We start from the raw sequence: 27,573 nt of genomic DNA, 5'->3' as shown, positions 1-27,573 counted from the left end.
ATGAGGAACCTTGGAGTCATTTTTGATATCATCCTGTTTTTCCCCACCTCAGAAATATAGCTAGACTGCACCCTATGCAAAACTTCTCTGTAGCTGAAAAGCAGATAAACTAATTTGTTGTCACTCGGATAGGTTGCTGTAACGCCGTTTTAGCCGGAGTTTCTAAATCCACACTTAATAAGCTCTAATATGATTCAAAACTCTACCTCCAGGATCCTGATGGGGACCAGGACATGCAATCATATTACTCCTGTTCTGGAGTCCTTGCACTGGCTCCCGGTCAGGTTCCCTGCCGATTATAAGATTATGATGCTGACACACAAAGCATTACATGGCTTGCTCCATGCAGACAAAGAGGCTGTGCTCCCCAGTCTCAGAAATATTGAGAGAAAGCTCGCAAAGAATCCAGAGCAGGTTAAAACCCACCGCTCTGAAATTCGAAAGCTTGAATCTGAAGGCGAAATTGTCAAGATATCACCAGAGGGGCCAGACAAGACCACAGACTCCTGGTTTATCCTGCATCATATGGTGCATCATAACGGGAAGGCCAGAATAGTCTTCAATTGTTCCCTTCCAGCACCACGATCAGAGCTTGAATGAACAACTCCTTCTTGGACCGACACTGGGGCCATCTTTACTAGGTGTCATTTTGGATGAGCAGGTGACGTAGTTCTTGTTTTCGAATCGTACTGGGAGCTTCATGCTTGTGTCTGTGTTTAAATTACACGGTTCCTTTCTCTTTCATTAATAATTTTGTGCTATCGTTCTCTTTTCTTGTAGTTTCACTTTCCCTTCTGCCGTATTTTCATTTGTTCAAAGAACGCTTTTGTTTTTTTCACTAAAGACAGTAAGCGGAGTCTATAAACGTCAGATCCGTCTAAATAATATCAACTTATCTTTGACTAAGGTACGTTAAACACCCACTAGTTCTCCCAAACAACACCAGCTCTCTGTTCCCACGTCTATCTGTCAATGAATTAGCAGCTTTCTGACGGACAGGCAGCAGATTGTGAGACGGGAAATTCACTTCCGGCACCTGTACAATCAGCACTGGTTCCTCCCAGACATGTCCTTTCCCCACTACTCTTCTCAGTCTATACCAATGACTGCAAAACTGAGGACTCTGTCAAGCTCCTGAAGTTTGCAGACCACACAAATGTCTTCGGCCTTCGGCTGCATTTCTCTTCCTTGCGTTGGGAATGGGCACCTGACACTTTGGGAAAGTGTTGGGAAAGCTTAATTGGGTTTCAGACTCAAACATGATTACTCAATCTCAATGATCATAGGAGACAGTTTGTTACTTTCTCACCCCAGTTCAGTTTAAAGATAGTCATTCATGATTTACAGAACCCCTGTTCAAACTTGGAATATGGGAGGCGTGCATTGCAGCACCTTTTCTGTCAGTATAAATACAGTCTTCCCTACTAGGAAATGAGCCACATATCCCGAGCAACCAGACAGAAAGAGGTTACAATAGTCCAACCTGGGTTAATATCATAAAGTAAGTTTTTGTATCATGTAATATAACCTGTATAGCAATGAAAAAGGCTATTTATCATATCTACATGAGTCTCAAATAAGCAACTTGAGTAAAATAGCAGTTTCACAGGAAGAATTTAAACATCCCCAAAGTCACATCACAAAAAAAACTCAGGAAACATGCAGTAGTGTAAAACATTATTGTTTCAAGAGCTCCATAACCTGAAAAGTTTGGTGGCTGTGAGGAGGATCGACGCCCTTTCAGCCCTCTAGTCTCTGAGCTGTTAATCTGCACATACCTAATCACATGTCCACACACACAGTATACAATAACACACACACACATTTATTGCATGGTTTTATATCACTGTTTATTGTAATCATTTTAAAAAGTCAAACCCAACCTTGAAAATCTTTCACCTTTTTAAATTGCTTCTCTTATATTTATGATTAATGATTATATTGAGACGATCTGGCAACCTGTATGGAGCTTAGTAAAAGGTCATAACCGAGCACACTATCGAACACCACATCGATTTAGTTTCATTGTTAGCTCTTTCCCACAGACACAGTCCCGCTTCATCATTTCATATTGTAAAGGAGTCTGACAAAATTGCTAACATGGTTTTCCACAGTTATCTATAAACATGCACTGCTCTTTTTAAACACTTTGGCCAGATCCCTTTCGGTGGAAAAGAGAAACAAACCTAGAACCTGAACCTACAAGCTGTAAATCATACACCTCTGTACCTGAACTACACATCATGAAGAAAAAATACAAACAGAAAACTTACAGCAGTGCACCACCCGGTGGCCATTTTAATATCCTCTAAAATCACAACGTGTACACACACACACACACACACACACACACACACACACACACACACACACACACACTTAAAAGCATAATGTGCCAAAGAAATAGTTCCCATTAACTAAAGAATGTGTAAATTTAAGACATGAAGCACACACTGCCTCTAATGCACTCTCTCTAAACCCCAAACATTTACACTTCGGCCAGCTCGCTCCGAGTTTAAACACTGGTCAGATCCACTTTCAGCTTAGGTGGAAGTGCTTCAGCCTCACCCTCCTTCACCAAAGAGCTGACAATCAGCAGAGAGGATTGTGGGTATGGCTTCAGGTTCTGCTCCTTCATGTACTCCATGTCTCCATAAATACTCAGCTTCTGTAGGGATAAAACACACACACACACACACACACACACACACAGTGTAATTTCAATCCTGAATAAAAGCAATTATAAGATCAACATTATTGCAAGATTCTTTATGGTGCTGAGGTTCAGTATTAAAGGAAAAGTTCAGCTAATGCTCATGAGATACACTGGTATCAACATATTGCACAGAAACAAGACTAAGTCCTTAACAGCAGTGAAATGGTAATAGTGCACTTAGAAATAGTGATACATGCTGAAATGTGACAGAAACGTGTGAAGACACTCCACGAGAGTCATTGAGCCGTCAGTGAGGTGATCAGTGCGTGGAAGGTAGTGGAGGTACGAGTGGATTACAGTTTATTCAGGATCCTGATGGCCTGCAAATAGAAACTGTTCTTCAGCCTGCTGGTTCTGGATCGAGTGCTGCAGTACCGTTGGCCTGATGGCGTTCTGATAGACAGTGTGCGTGCTGGGTGACTGTGGTCTGAGGAGATTTTGTGAGCCTTCTTCAGATATTGTGTGTGGAAGATGTTCTGCAAGGCTTGGAGTTTTTTCTCTGTCAGGTCTTGCGGTCTTAGAGGGAGCACCTGCCAACCCAGACAGTCATGCACCCATAAGGTCGCTGACGAGCAGATTTCACCACTATCTTGGTGTGAAGGGACCCGGTCAGGTCATGGTTGAGGTGCACACAGAGGAACTTGATACTCCTAACTCTTTCCGCAGCAGCCCCACTGATGTCCACGATCATCTCCTTAGTTTTGCTGATGTTGAGACAGAGGTTGCGGTCATTGCACCACTCTGATAATGCTCTGACCTCATCTCTGCATGCTGTCTCATCTCCATCCGTGGTGGGGTCATCAGCAAACTTGAAAATGATGTAGAAGCTATACTTGATTACACAGTCGTGAGTGAACAGGGAGTACTGCAGGGGCTGAGAACACATCCCTGTGGAACTCCTGTGTTCAGAGACAGTGTGGAGAAGATGAGTCACAGATTTTCACCACCTTGGGTCTGCTCATGAGAAAGTCCAGAATCCAAGTGCACAGATGAGTGTTCAATCCCAGGTCCTTGAGCTTTGTGACGAGTTTGGCTGGAAAGATGGTGTTGAAGGCAGAGCTGAAGTTGATGAACAGTATTCTCACGTAGGTTTTTTTTTTCTTATCCAGTTGTGAGAGTGCACTGTGCATCACCCGTGCTATGACATCATTTGTCCATCTGTTTTTGCGGTCTGCAAATTGGAGAGGGTCCATGGGGGCCGGAAGGGAGGAACAGATGTGGTTTTGACTAGCCACTCGAAGCTATTCATGAGTGTAGAGGTCAGAGCCACAGAGCAGTTCAGACATCTTAGGGACAGGGTCAATGGTGGTCTGCTTAAAGCACGTGGGAATCACAGACAGTCTAAGAGAGAGATTAAAGATATCTGTGAAAACCGCTGATAGCTGGCTGGCACATGCTTTGAGGACATGGCCATGGACGCAATCAGGACCTGACGCCTTGCGTGGGTTGATCGTCCTGAAGATCTGATCACATCTGGTACATACATGGTTAATGCGCACCTGTTGCAGTCCACTGGTAGTTTCACTGCAGGGAAGGTGTTGCTTGCCTCAAACACAGCAGAGAAGGTGTTCAGCTCATCAGGTAGTGACGCAAATATAGTCCCACACCGCAGATTTTCCCACCTTTGTCGTCTGTGATGGAGCGCAAACCATTCCATACGCGCTTGATGACAGAACCTTGTCTCTGTAGCCACTCTTCGCAGTCCTGATGTCCCACTGAAGATCATACCTAGCTTTCCGGTACGCCACCATGTCCCCGGAGCTGTAGTCTGAAGTTCAAGCTCTAAGTTTGGCCCTGACTTCAGCATTAACTCAAGGTTTTTGGTTCAGGAAGGATTTGATACAGATTTTTGGAATTATATTTTCAGTGCACATACTGATGTAATCAGAAGGATGGAGGTGTGACCAGCTTTACCGAAGGTAGGGTGAGGGAGGGGTTTGTAGATGTCCGTGAGTGCAGTGTAGCAGTGATCCAGCGTCTGCTCAGCTTGAGCAGGAAAATAATGTGTTGGATTTATTTGGGCAGAACTTTTTTGTTGAAATTCCCAACAACACTAAAAACAGCGTCTGGATGAGAGTTCGCTAGACCATTAATAGTCACATACAAAATGTCCAATGCACTTCCTTCGTGTGTCTAAAGCGAGATCTAAATCAGTGTTAGAATGACCGAACTGAATTCGCAGGGGAGGAAAAAAGATCAGACTTTAACTGTAATGAATTAGACATCAGGAGAGCAGTGTTTAGCAACAACTGAAACATCTGTTCCCCAACAAGAGTTCAGCAAAGCACAAACCCAGCCACCTCTGCTCTTACCAGAGTGTGGTGTCCTGTCTGGGAGGTGAGTGGTGAAATCAGGCGGTGTGACTCCATAGCTTCCAGCCAGGTTTCAGTGAAGGCTAAAACACAGCAGTTCCTGATGTCGAGTTGGAACTTCATTCGATCATTAAGTTCATCCATTTTGTTGACCAGCGACTGGACATTTGCGAGTAGGATACTTGGAAGAGGGGTATTGAAGCACCTTTTCTGAGTTCTGCACATAATCCCAGCACATCTGCCTCTTTTTTGCACTTCTTTCTCCTACACTGACGCGAGCGTAAACGAAGAGATCCACAGCAAAGGGGCCGCAGCCGCTCAAACTCACATGCCAGTCACTCTGTTTTGAGCGATGATCTGATGTCCAGTAGTGTTTGCAGAATATATTGTATGATCGAGGAAGAGATATTTACAAAAAGATGTCGAGTTTGGCTGGAGCTCTCTCCAGTGCAGTAATCCTGCGGCACACCAGAACCGCAGCACATTTATATACACAACCATATTTAGGTACGATGTTGCCTATGTGCGACATTTATGAGCAGCCATGTTTATGTGCAACTGTGTGTGTGTGACGTCTCCGAATGACGTTCATGTTTGAGGTTGTTTATGTGCTGTTTATTTGTGACATTGTGCAACATTTGTGAGAAATGTTGGGTTAGGACTGTCTTTGTGCACAGCTGTCTGTGTGTGTGATGTTTGTGTGTACCATTGCCTTCGTGTGAAGTTGTTTATCTGCAACACTTATGAGATTAGAGTTTAGGGATTCGGGGTTAGGTTTGTGTACCTGATCAGGGACTGGTTAGCGATTAGAGGTTAGGTTTTAGGAGATTAGGCGTTAGGTTTATGTACCTCAGCAGGGACGTACTGATCCGCAGCAGTGGCCATCGTAGCACAGCAGATCCAAATTAGAACCAGAACCGACAGAACCAGAGTAGTGGTCAAAATCCAGCCAGGCAGCCATGAGCTCCTAAAAACACACACAGACACAAACATGCTTAAACGGTAATAATGTTAGTTTTTAATGTATGAAAAACTTTTGTTACACTTCAGAATCAATAAATTATTAAATTCAGCACGGACTTACTGACTTTTTTTCATAAAGAAAAATCTCCAAGAATCTCAAGAACTAATTGTCTGTGCACACAGCTCTCCGTGCCCTCCACAAATGCTGGTTAAAACTCTATTATGCAAAGAACATGTGAACATGATCCAGAAGGGCCGCCATCTTCTCAGGCCCAAAGCTCATTTAAAATGTTCTGAGGCAAAGTGCAAAACTGTTCTGAGGTCAGACGAATTGAAATCTGAAATTCTTTTTGGAAACCATGGACTATGCGTCCTCGAAACTAAAGAGGACTAAAGAGGAGAGGGAGCATCCGGATTTTTTTATCAGCGCTCTGTTCAAAAGCCTGCGGCTCTGATGGTATGGGGTGCATTAGTGCCTATGGAATGGCCGGCTTGCACATCTGGAAACGCACCATCAATGCTGAAAGGTATATACAGGTTTTAGAGCAACATCTGCTTCCATCCAGATGATGTCTTTTTCAGGGAAGGCCTTGCATATTTCAGCAAGACAATGCTAAACCACTTACTGCATCAATTACAACAGCATGGCGTTGTAGTAGAAGAGTCCGGGTGCTGAACCAGCCTGCAGTCCAGACCTTTCACCAATTGAAAACATTTGGTGCATCATGAAACAAAAAATATGACAAAGACGACCCAGGACCGTTGAGCAGCTAGAATCCTGTATCAGACACGAATGGGACAACCTTCCTCTCCCAAAACTCCAGCAACTGGTCTTCTCAGTTCCCAGATGTATACGGACTGGTGTTAAAAGACAATGGGATGCTACACGGTGTTAAACATGGCCCCGACCCAACTTTTTTGAGACGTGTTGTGGCCATCAAATTCAAACCCAGTTTAAACATCTGATATGTTGAGAGATGTAGGGCTGTCTGTACTGGGGGTGAATCTGTGACGCAGATTAAATAAAATTCAGGTGGTGGTAATGTTTCTGTCAACATCAGAAGAGAAATGAAACTGTCTGGTGCTGTTTAACTCAGAGTTAAAAAAGTATTAAAATTTAATGAAAATCATAGCGTGCATGAGGATAAATAAAAGCTAAATGCCGCTTCTCCATGTTTAGAGTTTACCTTAGGCACCATTAACTGACGAGTTGCTAATAATCTGAAAGTGCTGCTTGGCTTATACTGATCCAGCACAGGTACGCTATCCCTAAACTGTGTAGTGATTTGGAGATAAGTGCTAGAACCTTAAAGTTGTGTCTGTAACATACCGAAAGCCAATAGAAGGATTTAAGAAACAGGGTGATCTATTCTAATGTGCACTAAAAGCATGTGTAAATCATTATAGTTGCCTTTAAAGTAATTTGCCTCTGTTTGTATGTAAACAATAACATAACTCTGCACTGTAGTTATATCAACTGTGCAAGTAGACAGCAATTTCTTTAGTGGTGTTTTGGTCCCACATGGTGCAGCCTAAAGATCACTGAGATTACTGAGGACGGTTCCACTTAAAAACCAGAAAGATGCTTTGGACCTCAGTTCATATGAACAGATATCCTATGAGAGCTTTAGCACTACAATCACCACAAACAAATTTACACTCAAGTCTCCATCAGTGAACAATGGAGAAGTTCCACAAAACAGACTTCCTGTAGAAACTGTAGTGAACTTCCTGGTTACACAACTGCACTATTTGAGCATGTAGTATTAGCACATTTACAGAAGGGGTGTATTTATTTATAATCGCACTATCCGGTGTCACCCAGATGTGAACAGGTTCCTTTTGAGTCCGGTTCCTCTCAAGGTTTCTTCCTCATATCGTCTCAGGGAGTTTTTCCTCACCACCGTCACCTCTGGCTGCTCATTGGAGATAAATTCATACATTTAAAATCTATGTCCTGAATTTATATATTTCTGTAAAACTAGTTTGGGTCTAATGTTAAAAGCGCTGTACAAATAAAACTGAACTGAATTGAATTTTTGAGCTCTGCCATATGGGTTTGTACTGTTACCATGCTATCGGAGAACTTTACCTTCAGAGCCTTTATGTCAGATTTTAGAGATGACAGCTCAGCCCCGAGCACAGGTTGCAACTCAGCAATAAGAAATTCCACAACACCTTTATGTACTGCAGAGAGAAGCTCAATCTTAATATCTGTGATGTTAAACATTGGGTCAACGCTGGCAGCATCGCAGTCCAAAGAGCTAGAAGATGGCGAGGTTCCAGCAGAAGAAGCAGGGCTTTGTGGCTGAGCCAACACACTACCACATCCTACTACATCGTAAACCAAGCCGGAAATACCGGTTACATAACTCTATAAACTTTAAATACACAAATAAATCTGTCCAAACTCCACCTTCAGACTTTAGGCAACGCCCTCTACCCGAGTGTGTTTTTCTCAGTGATTTTTTTCTCTGTTTCCCAAAACTGTGTCCTATATGTTTCTTGATCTGAAACACACCTGGAGAGACAGCTGAAGAAGTTGTAGTCATCCTGTGAACTGCTTTGATCCTGGGCCACAACACCAAATCTCTCCCGGCCGAAGCTCCTACTGTATTCTCTGTAAAGCGGCTCGTTAATTTCAGGATCTGTAATAGTGAAACAACATGCAGCTTTAATCAGCTGTGTGACCACATTATTAATAATAATAATAATAATAATAATAATATTACTATTACTGTAAACTCAGGAATAGGGGTGCAGTTAAAGACAGTGCGTACGATAATGTTTATAATCTCGTTACATTCTCAGGCATGTGACGGGCATTTTTACAATTTCTGATGGAAATGAATGTACATGCAGGTGAAACAGAATGGGGAGGGGGTGTGGGGAAAATGCAGGTAGAATAGGCTTTTTATGAGGAGTTATTTGTACCTGAACTCTGAGGCTCCTCCTTCAGCTCCTCCCCCTGCAGGTCAAACTGAGACACAAACTGAACCTGTGGCCCTGTCTGTAAACACAACATGAATAAATGTCATTACTAAAGAGAGCCACATCTCACTGATATTCCCTTTATGTAAAGAAACGAGTTTAACTTTTGATTAAAGTTGTTAAGGGACACTGGGCTTTTGAGAGTGATTAAATTAATAAACTCAGGATAAAGTTTATTGTAATTGTGACCCTGGGTTAAGAGAGAGCCATGATATAAATAAAACACTGTGTGTTAATAATAATGATAACATCACGTTACATTACAGCACAGTGAAATTCTTTTCTTCGCATAGCCCAGCATGCCAGGAAGTTGAATGTTCATTCTAAACTTATTATACAACAAGAAAACATTCTGACTTTAAGCAACCTTAAAGTATAAAACACTCCTATAATCTGTGTGCTTACATGTAATCAGTTTTGTTGCACGAATGTAGCAGCAGTTTAAATCTCTAAAAGGTGTCTATGATTTCAATAATGTGCATCTACATTAAGCTACACTACAGCGCCCCCTACTGGTCATAAGGTGAGTCACTGTGAAATGCCTGAAACTGTCTGGAAGTCCATCCTGTTTTTTTAAAGCGAAGTTACTTACTACATTAAAACCATGCTCATTTCTTCTATCTCCTCTATGGGATTTTCAATGCTGTGTTTGCACCTAACTAAGCCTTATAAAGTCTTATAAAGTTGTGTAATACAGTAGGATAATCATGTACTTCTGAGTTGTTTGGGATAAGTGTCTGAATCTGTTTATTGGCCTGGTATCCAGCAAAAAACGATGTTGAAATTTTGTCCCTGTAAATAATCCCCTTTAGCTAGGACGCTGGTAATTATGGGATAATCGGTCTCTAAGGATTCGAGTGCTCTGAGGGAGGATTTTCAGTCTGTACAGATTAAAACGTGCCGTTTTGTGTGCTCTCTATCTGCTCTAGGCTAGGAGTAAAGCCTCGGCTGCAGAAATTGAGTTTTGTTCAGGAATACAAATAACGAGTCACTGTTGTCCGAACGCTACTGCTGCAGACACACTAATGTCCCTCTTAGACCCGTATGTATATACGGGTTTATGAAGTGGGGAAACAGCATCTTATGTCTAAGAACTGTTGTTTATATTCATTTGGGTGGGTCACCATCTTCTTATGTTGGGTCAGGTCCATTGTGTTTGGTTTCTTTATATTCCAGGGTGGTACAGGGCATGTATGTGTGTGTGCTAGGATGTCCAAGTTAATATCCCTGTTCTCGAGATGGGGTTTTATGTGGATCCCAAAAGGACCAACAGGTTTTGAAAGTAACATGAAAATAAAGTAATTAGTAATCTGATTTTTTTTTTTTTACATGCAGTAATCAGTAATCAAAATGACAATTTTAGAGTAGTAATTAGTAATCTGTAGCGGATTACTTTCTTTGAGTAACTTACCCAACACTGTTAATAATTTACTGATTTATGATGGAATGATGTTTCACCTGGAAAACAACGACTTTCCCATCATCTGCCTGCAGGTAAAAGGTCCATGACGAGGCGATGAACTCATGGGCTTGGTTCATCATGTCCTCCCAGAATCCCCTCACCAGCGTCAGGGGGTAAAGTAGGTGGATTCGGGGCATCATGGCCAACAGCTTAAAAGAAAAAGCTCCAAAAAGTCAAAAATCTCCTTACAAGGTTATCAAGGTGTAAAGTGTGATGTGAGGAAACTAAAAGCATTTACAATTCTTATTAGTGGAGTTCTCATTGTCATGTGAGGCTTTGGCTCCTCACTGTGTTTAGTTTAAATATAGAGATAAACCCGACAGCCACTGTTTCACTTCCTACTGTGTTTATTATAATATTAAGCCTTATCTCCCTTCAGTTCTCACCTGGTGTCCCACTGAAGATAAGCAGGGTTGAGTCTGGTCAGTACCTGGATGGGAGACCTCCTGGGGAAAACTAAGGTTGCTGCTGGAGGTGGTATTAGTGAGGCCAGCAGGGGGCGCTCACCCTGTGGTCTGTGTGGGTCTAATGCCCCAGTACAGTGATACTATACTGTAAAAACAGCAGCGTCTTTCAGATGAGACGTTAAACTGAGTTCCTGACTCTGTGGTCATTAAAAATCCCAGGATGCTTCTGGTAAAGAGTAGAGGTATAACCCCGGGGTCCTGCCCAAATTCCCCCATTGACCCTTCTCCATCATCCCCTAATAATCTCCATCACTGAACTGGCTTCATCACTCTGTGGTGGGAGTTCTGGAGCACTATGTCTGCCGTCACATCATCCAGGTGGAGGATATACACTAGTGCTGGTTGAGGAGGACTCCCCCCCCCCCAATATGATGTAAAGAGCTGTGAGTGTCTAGAAAAGTGCTATATAAATATAACTTACTAAACTTCATTTTCTGTATATTAAACAGATTTATTTCCTCTGTAACTCACCCTGGGTTTTATTATACATAATAAACATAAAATAACATAATACAATATAAGAACTACATTTTCCTGCAGTAGTGTTGTATGAACGTTATATTAATGTTATGTTTGCTCTGTACCTGCTCTTGTCGCTGCTCAGCGAAGGGAAGTTGATTCTGACAGCCCAGACTGCAGGCGAACTCTTCATCTACTTCATCATACGCTTCATTACACGCTGTGGAGGAAATAAATCACTTTTAATGTGAACAAATGGACATGTGGAGCTAAAACCTAAAACTCTACTTCAGTTATTTCCTCTGTACCAGAGTCACACTCGAATTTGGTATGATTCAGATTTTCACTGTCACCGACAAACTGGCAAATGGAGAAAAGTCTGCATCCTCTCTGACAGGCGAACAGCTCCACCTCCTAAAAACAACAACAACAACAACAACAATAAATCCAGTCACTCATCATTTAACTACAGCTAAAACTTTAACAGAGAAAAATGCCAATTGGGCTAAAATGCCAAACTTCCTTGTGTTTATTATTAATGATTCATATTGTGACCCGAGAAATGATTACGCTTCAGTTATTTATCAGTTCCAGTTGAACAGATTTAACACACAGAAGCGTTAGACTAACACAAACACAAAGGTTTAATAATTTCGCTGCGCAGGAACACAGCTGTGCTAATTCACCTGTTAGCCGCCTATGCTAACTAGCAGCAATGCTAGCACTAATGCTAGCAGGACTCACCCGCGGGTAGGTGTGCAGGCTGTAAGTCATTCGGCAGGTTTTATGGCAGGAAGCTGTGCTGCCTAAAACTCCGTCGAAAGCCGAAGCCGAGCAACACAAAAACACTGAAAGAAGGAAAGTCAGAAACAGCCAGACGCACTTCATCTCAACTCCGTTTCTGCTCCAGATCCTGCAAAACAAACACAGCAGAAAACAACAAACACAGCGCTCCACTTCCGGCTGATGATCCGTGATGTGGTCTCGCGAGAAAACGCGTGACTTCCGGGTTCGTGGTCAGAAGACGTTTATCTGTGAAAACACAAGTGCACGGAACATTGACGTCTCAGTTCATTATTTAATAACAGTAATTATAGTAACTATAATCAGTGTCTTTAATGAAGAGACATGGAAATTAATAAATAAGTAACGAATCTACTGCCATAAAAACAAAAGTTAATGATAATCTAATGTACATTCAAACACCCCAGACTCAGTTATTCAGTTCAATAACAGCATGGGTCTCTTTTTTTGTATTGTTAGAGAACTGGAAATCAAACCACCTTTGTCCAAATTACAATAATTATTACAGAGGTTTACATGTTTTTGGTTGGTTTCACTGTCCATGTGAAAGAAGTGTTTTAATCCAACCCCCCCTCATGTGGAAGTAGTAGGTCTATAAATGTCAGCCTGAATCTCCTAAATTTAACTCTGCAAGTGGAAAGTCAGAAATTAAAGACTAAAGCAGCTTCAGCTTCAAAAAGAGTCCACTTTTTTTTTTTTTTTTTTTACACCACATCATGTCCTCAACAGTCTTTAAAACTTAAAACATTAATATGCTGTTGCATTTTTGCAGTTCTGGGGGGAGAGAGCGAGCTTAAAACTATCCTGCTGCTTTCAAAAGAATTCTCATACACACAAAAAATCATATTACAGGTAATATTAAAAAATAATAATAATGTTCACAGCCTGCTAAAGGAACAGTTTAGCAAAAAGTGAAGTGTTCGCCTTTACTCAAGATATGGTGGATCAGCTTGGACATGTTCAGTATGAGAAGTTTGCTTGATTAAATGTGCACTGGAGCTACATGGATAATGGAGAGAAAAGTAATCAGCACTTTTATAGCCACCAGTTCAGCATAGTGCATTATATATGCCTGTGTGAATCACAGGAACACTTCATTTTTGCCCAAACTGTTCCTTTGACTAAAAGAAAACCTCAGCAGCCATCACATGCGAGTTGGTTGGTGAACAAAATTATGGGATTGGCTTCACCGTGGATAACCAGCAATGCACACGTGTCCAGATCAGAGACAGTTTGAAGACGGCTGTCCTTCACAAGGCTCTTTTCTCCCTCAAACTCTCTGACTGTAAAGGAAGCCACTTTAATGTCCACTGTAACATCACAGTAAATGTGATGATCAGATAAGAAAAAAAACTCAGTTCCATATAAAATACAGAAATCAGCATGTCTCAGAAGAAAGTTCACATACGCTGTGTCTTTATTGAAAATCAAAACATCTATACAACTGAAACATACACTATTTTAATTTACGTCATTTTTGCAGGGACTAAAAACCACGAGCAAAAATACCACATTGTTCTGAGAGCACTTGAGCAGAGCTGGCTGGTATAAACCCCGGTGTAGAGCCCTGATCACACGGAACTGTAGGCGTGCTTGTGGAATTGAACCTCATGGAGGAAGAGGAGAAATGTGGACGCTTCCTACACGCACTGACGAGATGAAACTGAGGCACAGAAGAGATGAAGACATTTCTCAGTGTTTGCTCTTTTTGGATTTTTTGTGTGAGCGGTGTGGTGAGCGGGAACGGGAGCGGGATTTTTTGGAGGATTTTTTGGGCGTTCGTGATCTGGACCTGCGGGAGCGTTTGGGTGTGGCGGAGGGAGAAGGTGATCTGCACAGTAAAGGACAGAGAAAGGGGGAGAGTGTGAGAGAGAGAGAGAGAGAGAGAGAGAGAGAGAGAGAGAACATGAACACACAGCAAACACACAACTGTCAAAATTACACAGACCAGAACAGATCTAATGGACCGTACCATTCCACCACGTGGGTGTGTTGATAATCAGCCCTGGAATACACCATTATATTTAATATATCTGTATACACCGTTATTGGATTCTGTAAGATTACTCTACATAATGCCTTTCTGGATCAGTGTAAAAGCTTATACTTTTCTTAGTGTATAAAGTTTCTATAACATATCAAACTGAGCGTTCATACATCACTGATGCTACAGCTGAAGAGAGAGAGAGAGAGAGAGAGAGAGAGAGAGTACAGATGGAATAAAGAGACATAAAGAAAGGTGCAAATACAGGTAACAATGGGGGTAACAATGGAGAGAGGTGGATGTAAAGATAGACGGTAGGGATGGAGAAGGAAATGGGCAGAGACAGGAGATAGGTGGAGACAGAAGGAGACACATGGACAGAAACAGACAGGTGGAGGCATGGAGACAGACAGGCGGAGACAGAGAGGTGGAGGTGGAGAGACGGAGACAGAGGTGGAGAGACAGAGACAGAGAGGTGGAGGGGAGGCAGACCGTTTGGAGGATTTTCGGCTGCTGTCTCTGGGCGAGTCTCTGTAGGTGGAGCGTGAGCTGTCCTTGGTGTGAGAGCGGTCGGAGCGCTCAGAGCGCGGTGATGGAGATCGGACACGGCGGGCACTGCTGCTGCGACTCGGACTGGGAGACGGACTGTGTCTGCGCTTCCTAACCAATCACAACACAGGGATTTCATTTGAATCACTTTCAGCTTCAGACGCTGATCCCCCCCCCACCGACACTGGTGTGGGTCACTTACTTTTCTTTTCTGTTGGACGAGGAGTCCTCTTTTTCCTTCTCTTTATGAGTTACATCAGATTTGTCTTTGTCCTTTTTCTCTTTTTCCTTCTCTTTGTCTTTCTCCACTTCTTTTTCCTTTTCCTAAAAGTTATAAAACAGACTTCAGCACATCCAAAACAGTCCCGTATTTCCAGCAGAGGAACATTTTCAGGCCCTGCCCCAGTTTCTGACTTCTTGGGACGGAGCTTGCAGTGCTAAGTGTTGATTGGTCAATAAAGATTCAGGAGAATGACTGATTCACTCTCAGCCTGAATTTATTCAGCTACACGTGTTTTATAGCAGCTCAGCCGGGACACAGGAATGTTTATACCATGCTTTTATAAAAATACACAAGTCAGAAACATGGAGTGTGTGTGTGTGTGTGTGTGTGTGAAAGAGACATACTGCTCTGTGAAGAAATATAGCTGCAGTATGAAATTACACTCACTGTACAGCGAATATCAAAAGTGGCATTAATGCTGTATTTACACAAAGTATTTTGTATATACACAAAATACTGACCCCTGCATGACCACACCCACACACCCCTGCATCCACCCCAGTACAGAACACCACACCCTCTATCAGAAGTGTGACTGACCCTCTGCAGTAGTTTGTCCCTGTACAGCTCCACCTGTTCCTGAATACTCTGGCCGGATTTTTTGGGCCGTTTTCCGGATTCCAGCTCGTCCTGAAACTTCATCACTTTGAGCTGTAAACAGAAGCGTAATTAAACATCTAACAGAGTTCCTGGCCATACACGGAGCAGCATGTGATGAGCAAATTCACCTCAATCTCCCGTAGCTTAGCGCGTTTCTCTTCACTCATCTCTGAAAGTTTGGCCGATTTAGAGTCCTGCTGATGTTCCTCTTTAGCAGGCTGAGACTGCAGTTCTGACGAGGAACTCTTCACAGTCTCCTTCACATCACCCTCGTGTGTTTTCCTGTTATGTACAGTGTTTTAGTCACTCACACTCACAAGCAATAAGACAGAAGTGGTCACTATGTCCTGAAACATTCAGCAGTTTAAACGCTAACCACACATCATCAACAGTATGGAGGACCACACCTGCAGAAATTAAATATAAATATATAATAAACAAAACAAGACACAGAAGTGTAAGTATAAATACAAAAATAAATAAATAATTAAAATGTTGAAATAAATAAACATGGAAATAAATACATGCGAGTATAAATAAATATAAGTAAAAAATGAACCCATAAATAAATAAATAAAACAAATGGAAAAAATAAATAAAAGAATAAATTAAAGTTAAAAAGAATAAAAATAAAATAAATGCAGGATTAAATTTAATAAAAAATAAATGATTTATATTTGGTTTATCAAGTCGTTTATTCCTTTTTATTTTCCCATTATTACATGTGTTTGTTTATTTTTAATTCCTGCAGGTTTGGTCCTCCATACAACAGATCTTATTAAATAAAAATAAAATAAACGAGCTTCGATTTTTACCTCTCGCCGCTTTTCTCAGACTCCTCTGGCAAATCGAAGACTTCCCACTTTGACGTAGTTATAGCTGTGAAACAAACATCAGTATAAAATCTTAAAGACACAGAAACAGAGCTGAGCACAGAGCTGACGGACGTGAGGGAAATCTCCATAAATACCCTGAGCCTGGAGAGCAGATCCGTCCACTTCCTCCCACTTAGATGGAGCCATTTTAAACCCAGGTTTCTGTCCGTCCACTAAACAAGTAAAGCTCAAATCAGGGATTATTTCTACACAAGAGTTTCTTTTTCATGTAAATCTGTGTCATCTGATCCGTCTAAACAATCATGTTGAGACTGAAACCTTCCTCTTCTACTGTATCTAATAACCTGTTTATCAGGGTTTAAATCCCATCAGTTTCACTCCCCTGTATAAAAGGATTATTAAAATTCCTGGCAACTCGCCCTGGTTATCTCACTACATTCTGTCTGTTACTCCGGACACATGGCTGAAGGGGCGGAGTCAGCTTTTAGTTACTATGGCAATGAGCTCTGACATTCTCACCCTGAACATCTGAGATGTGTGTAAAGAGTGAAGGGGTATGTGTGTGTGTGGGTGAGAGTGCGCAGGTGTGACTCACGAGGAAGGCCGTCCAGCTCTTCCTCTGATCCTTTTATTGGAACCCCGTCCAGGTCGTCCAGTACAGCACCATCTAGTGGAGCTCCATCGATTGGTGTTCCATCAACATCCTCTAAAGGTGCTCCATCCAACTCCTCTTCCACGATGGGGGCACCATCCAAATCCTCAACCTGTTCAGTGGGCTGACACACACACACACACACACACACACAGAGACTTTATTTCTGATTAACTAGCTTATTTTATTACATCAGGGACACCTTTGATGTAAATAAGGTTAAAAATGATAATGAGTCTTTATTGATCACATATGCATTACAGCACAGTGAAATTCTTTTCTTCATATATCCCAGCATGTCAGGAAGCTGGGGTCAGAGGTCAGGGTCAGCCATGATACAGTGCCCCTGGAGCAGAGAGGGTTAAGGGCCTTGCTCAAGGGCCTAACAGTGGCAGATTGGCAGTGCTGGGGCTTGAACCACCGACCTTCTGATCAGTAACCCAGAGCCTAAACCTCCAAGCCTCCACTGCGTGTCGTCCCCCCCCGTGTGATTAAAGATTTCATCACACTTCAGTCAGGTGGAGGTCAAAGTGAGGGAAAGAGGACAAGAACACATTAAGGACAGAAGTGGAACATGGCCGTGGTGTTAAACCCTCACCTCAGACACTTCTGCCTCCTTTTCGGGATCGAGACTGACGAGACCCAGGAAAATGTTCTGGAGTTTGATGAGGAACGGATCAGGATACACGGCCCAGTCCTCCCACGCTCGGAAACATGACATCACTCTTTGCTGAGAAGATAAAAACCGTTATTAAACAATTTCCATTTTAGTGTGAGACTCAGGCAGGTCCGACACACACACACACACACGCACGCACGCACGCACACACACACGCACGCACACACGCAGCAGAACAGCAAGTATACACACACTGATCACAGGATGCCAAATTCAGGAACTCTGGCTCTCACACAAACAGCTGCTTAACATATTTAAATATAGCAGCAGTGTGTACCTTAAAATTCTCAGACTGTAAGTGGCCCTGTATCGTCTTAAAGGTGGCGTTGAGATCAGAGAATATCTGACACAGTTTAATCTCAAAGCTGGTAAAGAAAAAGAGCAAATTAATGACATCATGCTGCTTACAAATTGAGACACCGAAAAATAATTACGTAATTGACATACAATTTCCGATAATAGGAGGCGTTAGCGACTTTAGCCGAGGAGTTATACAACACATCAGACACCAAATATAACCTCGCAATCTGTGAAGAAATTATAAAAAAAAAAAGATTATTAATCAAAACAGAAGTAACACTAAATATCTTTACTTCCTGTCTTCTCTTTTTTGTTTCATACAAAATACCAAAGAAAACAATTTCTTTTTAATTTAAACTATAAATACATTAAATTTCGCAATAATTAACAGCGTGTGTGTGTGTGTGAGAGGTGTTCTGACCTTTTTAGGAAGCGGGGTTTTCAGGATGGACAGAGACTCTGTGATGCACTCGACAATCTCCTCTGCAGCGTCAGCGCGAGTGAGACAGAACAGCATGGCCTCCGCAACGTCACTCCTCCTGGGGGTGAGACCTCGCAGAATCTCCTCTAGTTTATCTCTCTCACTGTAAACACACACACACACACGTGTTAGTTACTATTCTTCCTTCTGTTTGTTTTATGCCTTCGTGTGTATTAAGTATCATACTCGTCTTTCAGAGATCCTTTCTTGATGCCTTCTTCCTCCTCATCTTCATTCTCCTCCTCCTCCTCCTCCTGAGGTGTGCCGTGCAGGTACGGGTTCAGAGGAGGCGGTCGCCACAACGAGCCGTTCTTAAACAACCTGAAGTCCTCCGTCCTCCACTTAGTCGGAGAATCTCCCTGTGTGTGACATTTCAGAGTTCAGTCTCAGCTCAAACACACTGGGGGGATGTATGTGTGTGTAGTGACTTACCTGCAGGATGGAATACAACTTCCAACGATAATACACGTGAGCCGGGCTCTGATTCTCAAATAAAAACCTGCACACAAACACACACACACGTGTAATTTATTTAAAAAGATGTGAAGAGTGAAGCCTCTTTATTGCCACAGCTGTGTGAGGTTCATAACTGATTCATGTAAGACTGAGTGTTATTTTGATTCTCTATATGTTAGACTGTATAATTCAGAATGAATGAAAGCCTGTTTATTGAAATTAAATGCCATGTAAAGAGCTTAGTGAGAAAAAAAAACAGGTGATAAAGCTCACCTGTACAAGGGGTTGCTAATTTCTCTGTTCATGATCATGGCCTCAAACATAGGACCTTCACGCACCACAAACTCGATCATCCGGTGGATTAGAGAGAGCAAATTCCTACAAAAGCAACACAGTTAGACACGGATTCAGAGCCATCAACAAAACACACACACACACGGTCATATCCACTTGTGCACGCACTCACTCACACACATACACCCTACCTTACTGCATTATCTCACAACTTCTCTCTCTCTCTCACACACACACACGACTGCATTACAGTACACTGAGTGGTGAGTGAATAGTGAACAGTGCAGTGTGTAAGGTTTAAAACTGACTGGCAGTGTAACAACACACACACTGTGAGAATGAGGACAATGGCACTATGCTAACAGCACTGCTCCCTCACTGCACATTGCCTTTAACGTCACCTGTTCATGCTAATGGTTTCGTTACCAGGCCAAAGGGACATTAATTCTAGCACAAATCTATCATGTAAAGGTGATTTATTGCTTTGGGTCAGAATGTAGAAAATCACAGTCACAAAGCATTGGAGCCGATCATACCGATGTCATTCTGTATACTTTCCCCAATCCTCAGTCCTGTGACGTTTTCCTGGTCCCTCGCTGCTGCAGTTCAACTGGTGCTGCTCACCAAGGCCAAGGTCAAAGGTCACTGACACTACAGGGATTGGGTGCTGCGCTTTTGACCCACACTACTGCAGCGGTTCAGGTGAGCATCAGCCAGAGGCAGGTGTGCAGGTGTGTGTGTGTTGGGGGGGTTGTGTGTGTCATCACTGTGATACCGCTCTATTCCAGAGTCATACAATGGTGTAAGTTCTCGAGTAGACACTGCAGCTCACGCTGACACTGATCCAGCCATGTGTGTGTGTGCGTGTGTGCGTGTGTGCGTGTGTGTGTGTGTGTGTATACAGTCAGCACTACTCTTACTGAGAGCATTATGAAACGCCACAGCACACATTTTGTGGAGAAGAAACACACAGCTACTGACACATTAAATCTTCTACATACATATTTAAATGCTGCTGTGTGTGTGTGTGTGTGTGTGTGTGTATAAACTTTATAACACCACTGAAGGTCCCATTATCAATACCCTCAGGTGTGTGTTTTGTTTTTTCACCTCTTCTTGTGGGGAGATGTGTATAATCAGAATATACATAATTTAACTATCCGAGTCTCATCAGTTACAAATAAACAAACGTATAACTATTTATTTATTTTACACTTTTTTTACCCAAAAACACACACACACTTAAGCTTAATACACTTCAAGTGCAATAACATTAGTTTAGCTCAGGACCAATTTTAATGTGCACTTTCATCAGCTTTGGGTTTTTTTCTGTGTGTGTGTGAGTGAGTGTGTGTGTGCGCGCGTGACTGCGTGTGTGTATATTTATGCTCTGCCTCAACTGTTGCTCAGCTGAACAACCTGTGTAGCGCTCACATGTCCAATGGTTTATAAACTACAGAGATTTTGTCTACATTTGATAAGAATTTGGAGAAGAAGAGAAACATGTACCTTTCTGTTGGGATAACCACTTTGACTATGGCTTGCGACAGAGTCTGGATATGAAGTCACATCAGATAATAAACATAGAATAGACGTGAGTATTGTTAAAAAGGAAACAAGCATAACACTATATGCAACATTAACCTACAACAAAACGTCTACGCTGGTCAGTTTTAAAACTTTATAACTGAACTACTGACACTTTTACACCACACTGTCTACAAACATCTTAACGCAATTACATCTCTAACAACAAAAAACCAACATCATACAGCTCTGAAAATAACATCAAGACCTACAAATGAGTGAAGGTTCACTCTACATGACTTACCCGTGTATATCAGTGTATAGTGTTTATTCTACTCTACACTCACAGGGATTTCACTTTCACTGGGGTTTATTCCTCACAGCAGCCTCATCAATTCCGTCTGAGATTATAATCCGACAACATGGTGGTAGAATTATTCACTCGGAAGAGGTGTGTTGGGTTTTTACTGCTTTTTTTAACTAATATTTTAATAATATTGAAGTACTCATAACGATCCACATCATCAATCAGACGGTGATAAATCTCTCAGAGATCAGACTGACGTGAGGGAGCAGTGAGGAACTCACCCCAGTGTTCAAAATAAACCTTTGTTCTCCTAACTAACTCGACAGAGCTAATTACAGCTTTATTGTTTTTGTGGCGTCCGTGTGGAGCGAGTTACCTTCTCGAACTCGTCTTTGTTCTTGGGAGGTGGGGGCATGGGGGCGTTGGGGTTCTTCAGCCTCTCTTTGGGCTGAGCGTTGAAGGGCAGACCAGAAGGTGGAGGAGGGAGCGTGTGCTCCATCATGGATGGAGGGATGTAGATGGGGTGGGGGGGAATTGGCACGCCTTTGCCCCATCCCAGCTTCATTTCAAAGTTCATTATCATTTTTCCTGAAAGGACATAACCAGAATTAAATGTTAAACACTGCAGGGGGATGAAGTTCCAGTTCCCCACACACACACACACACACCTGTTTGAAAAGTGGAGAAGAAATCTATTTTCTAGCATGTGCTGCAGGTGAAACATTCAGAGTCACAACATTTACACTCGGGCATGAAGGAAAGTCAACCGTGTGGTCTTAACTTAATCAGAGACTCAAACTAAAACTAACGTGAGGAGAAAAAAAAAAGATCAGCTTTCATTTCACGTCGTTATTAAAAAAACAGCTGGAATAAAATGTGAATAAGTTAACGAGAACAACAGAACAGGTGAGGTGTTAAACATTCTGTGGAGAAAGTGGCACGGCGAAGAGCAACGCGATGAGTAATACGATGAGTGATTAGTGAAGAGATGAGTGACGTAAATAGTGACGAGATGTGATGTAAAAAGTGACGTGACGATGAGTGATGTAAACAGATTGGTAGTTTTACATGCTATTTTTACACTAATGTTTAACATACACACACCATTTAAGTGTTTAAGCGCTCGTTCTGCATCTCTCCTCGTCATGAAGGCCACAAAACCACAGTTTCTCTCTCGGGCTCTCTCCTCATCAGTCCTGGGCCACATGATCTTCACACTCGCCAACGGCCCGTAGCGTCCAAACTCCTGACACAACATCTCCTCGTTCATCTACAACACAAACAGGACCGAGTCGAAATATCAGTGACCAAAAAAAACCCAGTGCGACTGGACGAGGGTCACATGACCATGACATCAACAGTACATACCTTTTACACACACACACACTTTCCCACCACTTACATTTTAAGAGCATTAATAGACCATTGAGGACGGTGTACAGTGTGGAGTGATATTTGGGGGTCAAGTGTTTATGCAGTGGAATCTGAAAAAGCTTCATTACTCCAGTGTCAGTCATGTAGCAGTGTGAGCGTTCACACAGTGTTTATTATAACAACCGCGCGTGTGTGTGTTCCAGTGACACTACACACTCAAAATGAACTCAGTTGCTGCTTACATTATTATTACTTTGCTATTATTATTAGTCAAATCTGCATAGCAGATCATATTTACACTGATACACACTCACTGGGCACTTTATTAGGAACACTATACTAACACTGGGAAGGGTAGAGTCTCCCTCTGCTCTCAAATCCACAATTCTTTATGGCAAGGGTTCTACAAGATGTTCCTTTGAGATTCTGCTCCATGTTGACATGATTGCATCACACAATTCCTGCAGATCAGATAGAGGCGAGTTTTGCTTTGGGACATGGTGCATTATCGTGCTGAAGTAGCCGTTAGAAGATGGTAAATTGTGGCCATGAAGAGATGCACGCGGCGAGCAACGATACTCAAATACGCTGTGCATTTAAACCGTGATTGATTTCTCCCAAAGTGTCCCAAGAAAACATTCCCCACACCATTACACCACCTCCACCAGCCTGGACTGGTGACACAAGGCAGGTCGGGTCCAGGGATTCATGCTGTTGGAGCCAAATCCTGACCGGACCATCTGTGTTCCTCAGCAGAAACCGTGATTCATCAGACCAGGAAGTTCATCCAGTCTTCAGCTGTCCAGTGTTGGTGAGCCTGTACCCACTGCAGCCTCAGCTTTCTGTTCTTGACTGACAGAAGAGGAACCCGACGTGGTCTTCTGCTGTTGTAAACCCATCTGCCTCAAGGTTCGATATGTTGTGCATTCTGAGATGCTTTTCTGCTTGGCACAACGATACAGAGTGGTTATCTGAGTTACTGCAGCCTGTGACCAGTCTGGACCTTCTCCGTCGATCTCTCTCATCAACAAGGTTGTTTCCGTCCTCAGAACTGATGCTCACTGGATGTTTTTTCTTTATCACACCATTCTGAGTGAACTCTAGAGACTGTTGTGTGTGAAACTCCCAGGAGATCAGCAGTTATAGAAATACTCAAACCAGCCTGTCTGACACCAACAACCAGGACACGCTCAAAATCACAAATCACATTTTATCCCCATCCTGATGGTTGATGTGAACATTAACTGAAGCTGCTGGCCGTATCTGCATGATTTATGCATTGCACTGCTGATTAACTAACTTTATGGATCATAAAACTGGAACATAAAATATTCCAGTGTGGCTTCTAAAGCTATGGATTCAACAGTGTGTGTGAGTAAAACAAGTTCATACATGTATAGTCCTCTTAATAAAATTAAATCAGGATAAAATACAGTAAAAAATAATCATAAATGTAAATGACCTGAGGGTTTATGTTTCCCAGGTACAGGTTTGTGGTTGTAGGATCTCCAACATCATGTGAGCCTGGAGCAGATTCATCTAAAACTGGAACAGCACAAACACCTCATCACCAATCCATGATGGTACACACACACAAATACACAAACAAATACACACACACACAAAACTTACAGGAGCGTCTTCCCTCCACGTTGGGCAGAGGCTCAAATCTACTGACTCGTCCCTTCATCCGGTGGCGTTCATCCCGCTCCTCCTGGATTCTAAACACAGGGGTTTTTTTTTTGTTTTTTTTAAAAGGACATTTTCTCTGTGTCTCTCTCACACACACACACACACACACAGAGAGTGAGGTAACACACTTACTGTTTCAGCTCTTCTTTGAAAAGCTCCAGGTTGCTCTTTTTCTTCTCTTTCTCCGCTTTCTTTAAAGCCTTGAGAGAATTTAGGAAGAACATTACCTTTCCCCCATATGAATGAGAGGAAGTGAAAAGTAGAAGAAAAGCAGGAATGGAGTGAAACTCACGTTGCGTTTGTCTAAGGTGAGAAACTGGGGCGGAGTCTCCAGCGGTAAAAATGTTTTCGCCTCCAGAATTTTGGATTTGGGTTTGTAAAGTTTTCCTCTCTTATCATCGACTGTAGCTTCCTCTGTACATATAAACCGTGTAAACTTAGGGTTATACAGTGTGCTTCATCACTGACACACACACACACACTCCGGCTTTACCCTCAGCAACCACATGTGCTTTATTCTGTCACACACACACAGTACAGCTGGAGTTTAATGATGAAGTGTGTTAATGTTAGAGCTGCTGTTCAGAGTTTTAAAATGTGGTGCTGGTTGTGTCAGTGTTGATGTGTGTGTGTGCGGGCGTGTGTGTGAGATGTTGGTGTTTATTACCTTTAGTAGCGTTGGCGATTCCTCCTCGGACAAAAGTTTTCACTCGCCCTTCACCTCCCTCAAAGGCAGCCAGGAATTCCTCATAGATTTCTGCAGCTGCTTTCTCGTCCTCCTGTTCAACACACACACACATTAATATAATTACTCGATATATTATTTATATCCTGCCGTGTTGTCAGGGTTCTGCTTCTGCATGCTTCAGCTCTTGTTTTTAAACAGCCAGCATTACAAATGCTACAACACAATCTCAGATTATAGTGTTACGCTCGTGCGCGCTGTGTGTTGGTGGCATGCGAGTGTGTGTTGGTGTGTTAGTGGGGTTGTCGTGCAGTGACTGGGGTCCAGTTGGATGAGGTCCTCACACATACACACTTCAGGAGAGAGCTGTGTGTAAATCACTGCACTAAACACCAGCCACAACACAGCGAGTAAAATCTAAATTCTATATAAATCTATACACTGAATAATACACCATGCTGCAGACGCGCGCTGACGTGTACACACACACTCGCTCTCATGCTCCCTCACACACTCTCTCTCTCACACCCACGCTCACATGCTCCCTCACACACTCACTTTCTCTCACACACTCACCTTCTTCTTCAGTTCATCCTGCTCCTTTTTACTCAGAGTTCTTTTAGCCACAGCCATTTTCCCGATGCTGAAGGCCTTCAGTTTACTTTCCAGCAAAGCCTGAGGAGAAACACACACACACACACACACACACACACTGTATACTAGGCCTGAGAGAGGGAGGGAAATGATTTCCTCTGCTGCAGGCTGTTAAACTGATATTAAACACACACACACTGAGTAACACCTGCACTTTCACACCACACACTTCATCTGAACGTTTCTGTAGTTTTTAATAAATAAATAAATGTGAAATTTGGACACAGATAATTCATTAGCATAATCAACACCACTGTTTACGCTAACACGTGTAGAGGAATATTTACAGACTTAGCACTTTAGTATCTTACTAAATCACATACGACTTAAAATAAAATACATCCTATTTAAAATACGTTCAAGAAGGATTGACTAAAAGAAATATTAGCAATTAATGCTGAATATTAGCAATACACCGGGAAAGTTAGCATGCTAGCCAGCTACTAGTAAATTCCTGAGCAGCTTTGTAGTTAAAATATATATTTAAGACGTTTTCATTATTATGCTATGGTTTGTATAGTTTTATCAGAAACTACTATATTAATGTGTGGGTTTTATTTATAGTAATATTATGTATTTTGAAGATGATGTTAGCCAGTTAGCTATCGACAACAACGTCATTTTTATCCTTTAGCTAACAGCCCAGTGTTAGCGGGGTGTGCTAACTAATGCTGAAAAGAACCACAGCAGCAGAGCAGGATGTGTTTCTGGTTTAAAACCCACACACTGCTGAACTGTAACACAGTCACTGTGTAATTAATAAAAATGATTATAAATGTACCTTGGAGCTGGCCTTCGGCGTCCCGCCTGGCGTTTTGTCCGCCATTTTCCCACAGCAATGCAAAGCGCTGGGCCGCGTCCCAAATTACAGCCTGTCGCAGACTTAGTACACTATATAGGATCGAGAATACATGATGCCATCAGTAACGTAGTGCCCTTTCATAGGGAGAAAAGATGCGTTTGGGATTTCGCCTCATAGCGGAGCCTGAACCGTGCAGATGATTGTGATAGAATGAGAACGTTAACGTCCTACAGGGTGAAGACTAACTCGCCCCCTACAGGACACGAAGTGCACTAGATAGGGATATGAAGTGCACTTGTGTATGGAATGGAGTTTTCGGAATGGAATTTATTTGGGACTTAGCCAGACATAATGCGTGTATTGAAGGGAACAGATTTTACAGACTGCACACAATATAATATAATATAATATAATATAATTCAGTTCTGCTAAACACTAGCGCAGTCAGCGTGAGGGAAAATGGATATGCGCAGGTTATTGTTCATTTAAAGCAGTAAAGGAGTTGAAACTGAAACAGAAACATCCTCTGATGCTGAGCAGGAAAACAAGGCGTGTAAACGTCTATGAGTTCCAGTTCACGTGAGCATGACGTGAGCAGAGCAGAAGGAAAGATAATGAACTCTACATGACTCTGTAGCAGCTAAACCCATACAGTGATAGCTTAGCTGTGTCTCCTCTTGACTAGCGACACCAAACTAGCCTAGTTCGAAAAGGTTTATATTTTATCGCTCTGGTAGTTCTACACACAGCGACACGCCCGAGGAAGGTTTTATTATAAATCCAACTTTTCTGATCGTGTCATACGTGTGTCACTGTGCGTGTCAACTCTGAGTGTCACTCCACTCGTCTGAGTTCACCACGTAAAATTCCACTTCTAGCAACAGTTGACTGAAACAATTAGTACAGTAGAGTTAGTGAGATCATCAGCAGACGTGGCAAACAATAATTTTTTCATAAATGTAGCTTTTGACTTTTGATTAAACTCTGAAAGCTCGTCAGATGGAGATGAAAATGAGATGGAGATGAAAGGGAGATGGAGATGAAAGGGAGATTGAGAGGAAAAGGAGTTGGAGATGAAAAGGAGATGGAGATGAAAAGGAGATGGAGATGAAAGGGAGATGGAGATGAAAATGAGATGAGATGAAAATGAGATGGAGATGAAAGGGAGATTGAGAGGAAAAGGAGATGGAGATGGAGATGAAAAGGAGATGGAGATGAAAGGGAGATGGAGATGAAAGGGAGAT

General features: G+C 42.3%; 2 protein-coding genes across 4 annotated transcripts; both read right to left on the bottom strand.

Moving 5' to 3' along the window:
* Positions 1 to 1,833: 1,833 nt before the first annotated feature.
* On the bottom strand, positions 1,834 to 12,341 carry tmem59 (transmembrane protein 59). Its single transcript, XM_053646569.1, has 8 exons — positions 12,115 to 12,341; positions 11,679 to 11,784; positions 11,496 to 11,590; positions 10,441 to 10,593; positions 8,926 to 9,001; positions 8,513 to 8,639; positions 5,878 to 5,995; positions 1,834 to 2,668 (listed from the first exon to the last, which is right to left on the bottom strand). The coding sequence occupies exons 1-8, from the start codon at positions 12,256 to 12,258 to the stop codon at positions 2,516 to 2,518; spliced, it is 972 nt and encodes a 323-aa protein (XP_053502544.1). The 5' UTR covers positions 12,259 to 12,341; the 3' UTR covers positions 1,834 to 2,515.
* Positions 12,342 to 12,458: 117 nt separating this feature from the next.
* Positions 12,459 to 26,554, bottom strand: u2surp (U2 snRNP-associated SURP domain containing). Of its 3 annotated transcripts, XM_053646564.1 has the most exons (25): positions 26,309 to 26,552; positions 25,450 to 25,548; positions 24,856 to 24,967; positions 24,481 to 24,602; positions 24,321 to 24,388; positions 24,129 to 24,217; positions 23,959 to 24,041; positions 22,227 to 22,392; positions 21,499 to 21,710; positions 20,798 to 20,841; positions 19,268 to 19,372; positions 18,971 to 19,037; positions 18,725 to 18,897; positions 18,479 to 18,641; positions 18,205 to 18,284; positions 18,035 to 18,122; positions 17,677 to 17,808; positions 17,022 to 17,202; positions 16,561 to 16,638; positions 16,406 to 16,469; positions 15,719 to 15,872; positions 15,531 to 15,641; positions 14,910 to 15,031; positions 14,651 to 14,818; positions 13,432 to 14,005 (listed from the first exon to the last, which is right to left on the bottom strand). In XM_053646564.1, the coding sequence occupies exons 1-25, from the start codon at positions 26,351 to 26,353 to the stop codon at positions 13,867 to 13,869; spliced, it is 2,865 nt and encodes a 954-aa protein (XP_053502539.1). In that variant the 5' UTR covers positions 26,354 to 26,552; the 3' UTR covers positions 13,432 to 13,866. The 3 variants fall into 3 exon arrangements, with proteins under 3 accessions (XP_053502540.1, XP_053502541.1, XP_053502539.1); XM_053646565.1 differs by lacking the exon at positions 16,561 to 16,638 and having other exon boundaries at positions 12,459 to 14,005; positions 26,309 to 26,554; XM_053646566.1 differs by lacking the exons at positions 20,798 to 20,841; positions 22,227 to 22,392; positions 23,959 to 24,041; ... (4 more) ...; positions 25,450 to 25,548; positions 26,309 to 26,552 and having other exon boundaries at positions 12,462 to 14,005; positions 21,499 to 21,607.
* Between the last annotated feature and the right edge of the window lie 1,019 nt (positions 26,555 to 27,573).

This window comes from Ictalurus furcatus, chromosome 17 (assembly GCF_023375685.1).
Source record: "Ictalurus furcatus strain D&B chromosome 17, Billie_1.0, whole genome shotgun sequence".
Taxonomy (NCBI): domain Eukaryota; kingdom Metazoa; phylum Chordata; class Actinopteri; order Siluriformes; family Ictaluridae; genus Ictalurus; species Ictalurus furcatus.
Note: the sequence above shows the minus strand (reverse complement) of the source record. Positions and strands in the feature narration are given on the sequence as shown.

What these genes read in the sequence shown, in the direction of transcription:
- tmem59 (XM_053646569.1), bottom strand. Translation starts at nt 12,258, where the DNA reads ATGAAGTGCGTCTGGCTGTTTCTGACTTTCCTTCTTTCAGTGTTTTTG. An exon ending in GGAGGAGCCTCAGAGTTCAG is followed by an intron (nt 8,640 to 8,925) that starts GTACAAATAACT and finishes TCACTATTACAG; the next exon opens with ATCCTGAAATTAACGAGCCG. An exon ending in TTCTTCAGCTGTCTCTCCAG is followed by an intron (nt 5,996 to 8,512) that starts GTGTGTTTCAGA and finishes GTGTGTTTTTAG; the next exon opens with GAGCTCATGGCTGCCTGGCT.
- u2surp (XM_053646564.1), bottom strand. Translation starts at nt 26,353, where the DNA reads ATGGCGGACAAAACGCCAGGCGGGACGCCGAAGGCCAGCTCCAAG. An exon ending in TGGGAAACATAAACCCTCAG is followed by an intron (nt 22,393 to 23,958) that starts GTCATTTACATT and finishes TTTGTGTTGTAG; the next exon opens with ATGAACGAGGAGATGTTGTG. An exon ending in CTAAGCTACGGGAGATTGAG is followed by an intron (nt 15,642 to 15,718) that starts GTGAATTTGCTC and finishes TTCTGTTTACAG; the next exon opens with CTCAAAGTGATGAAGTTTCA.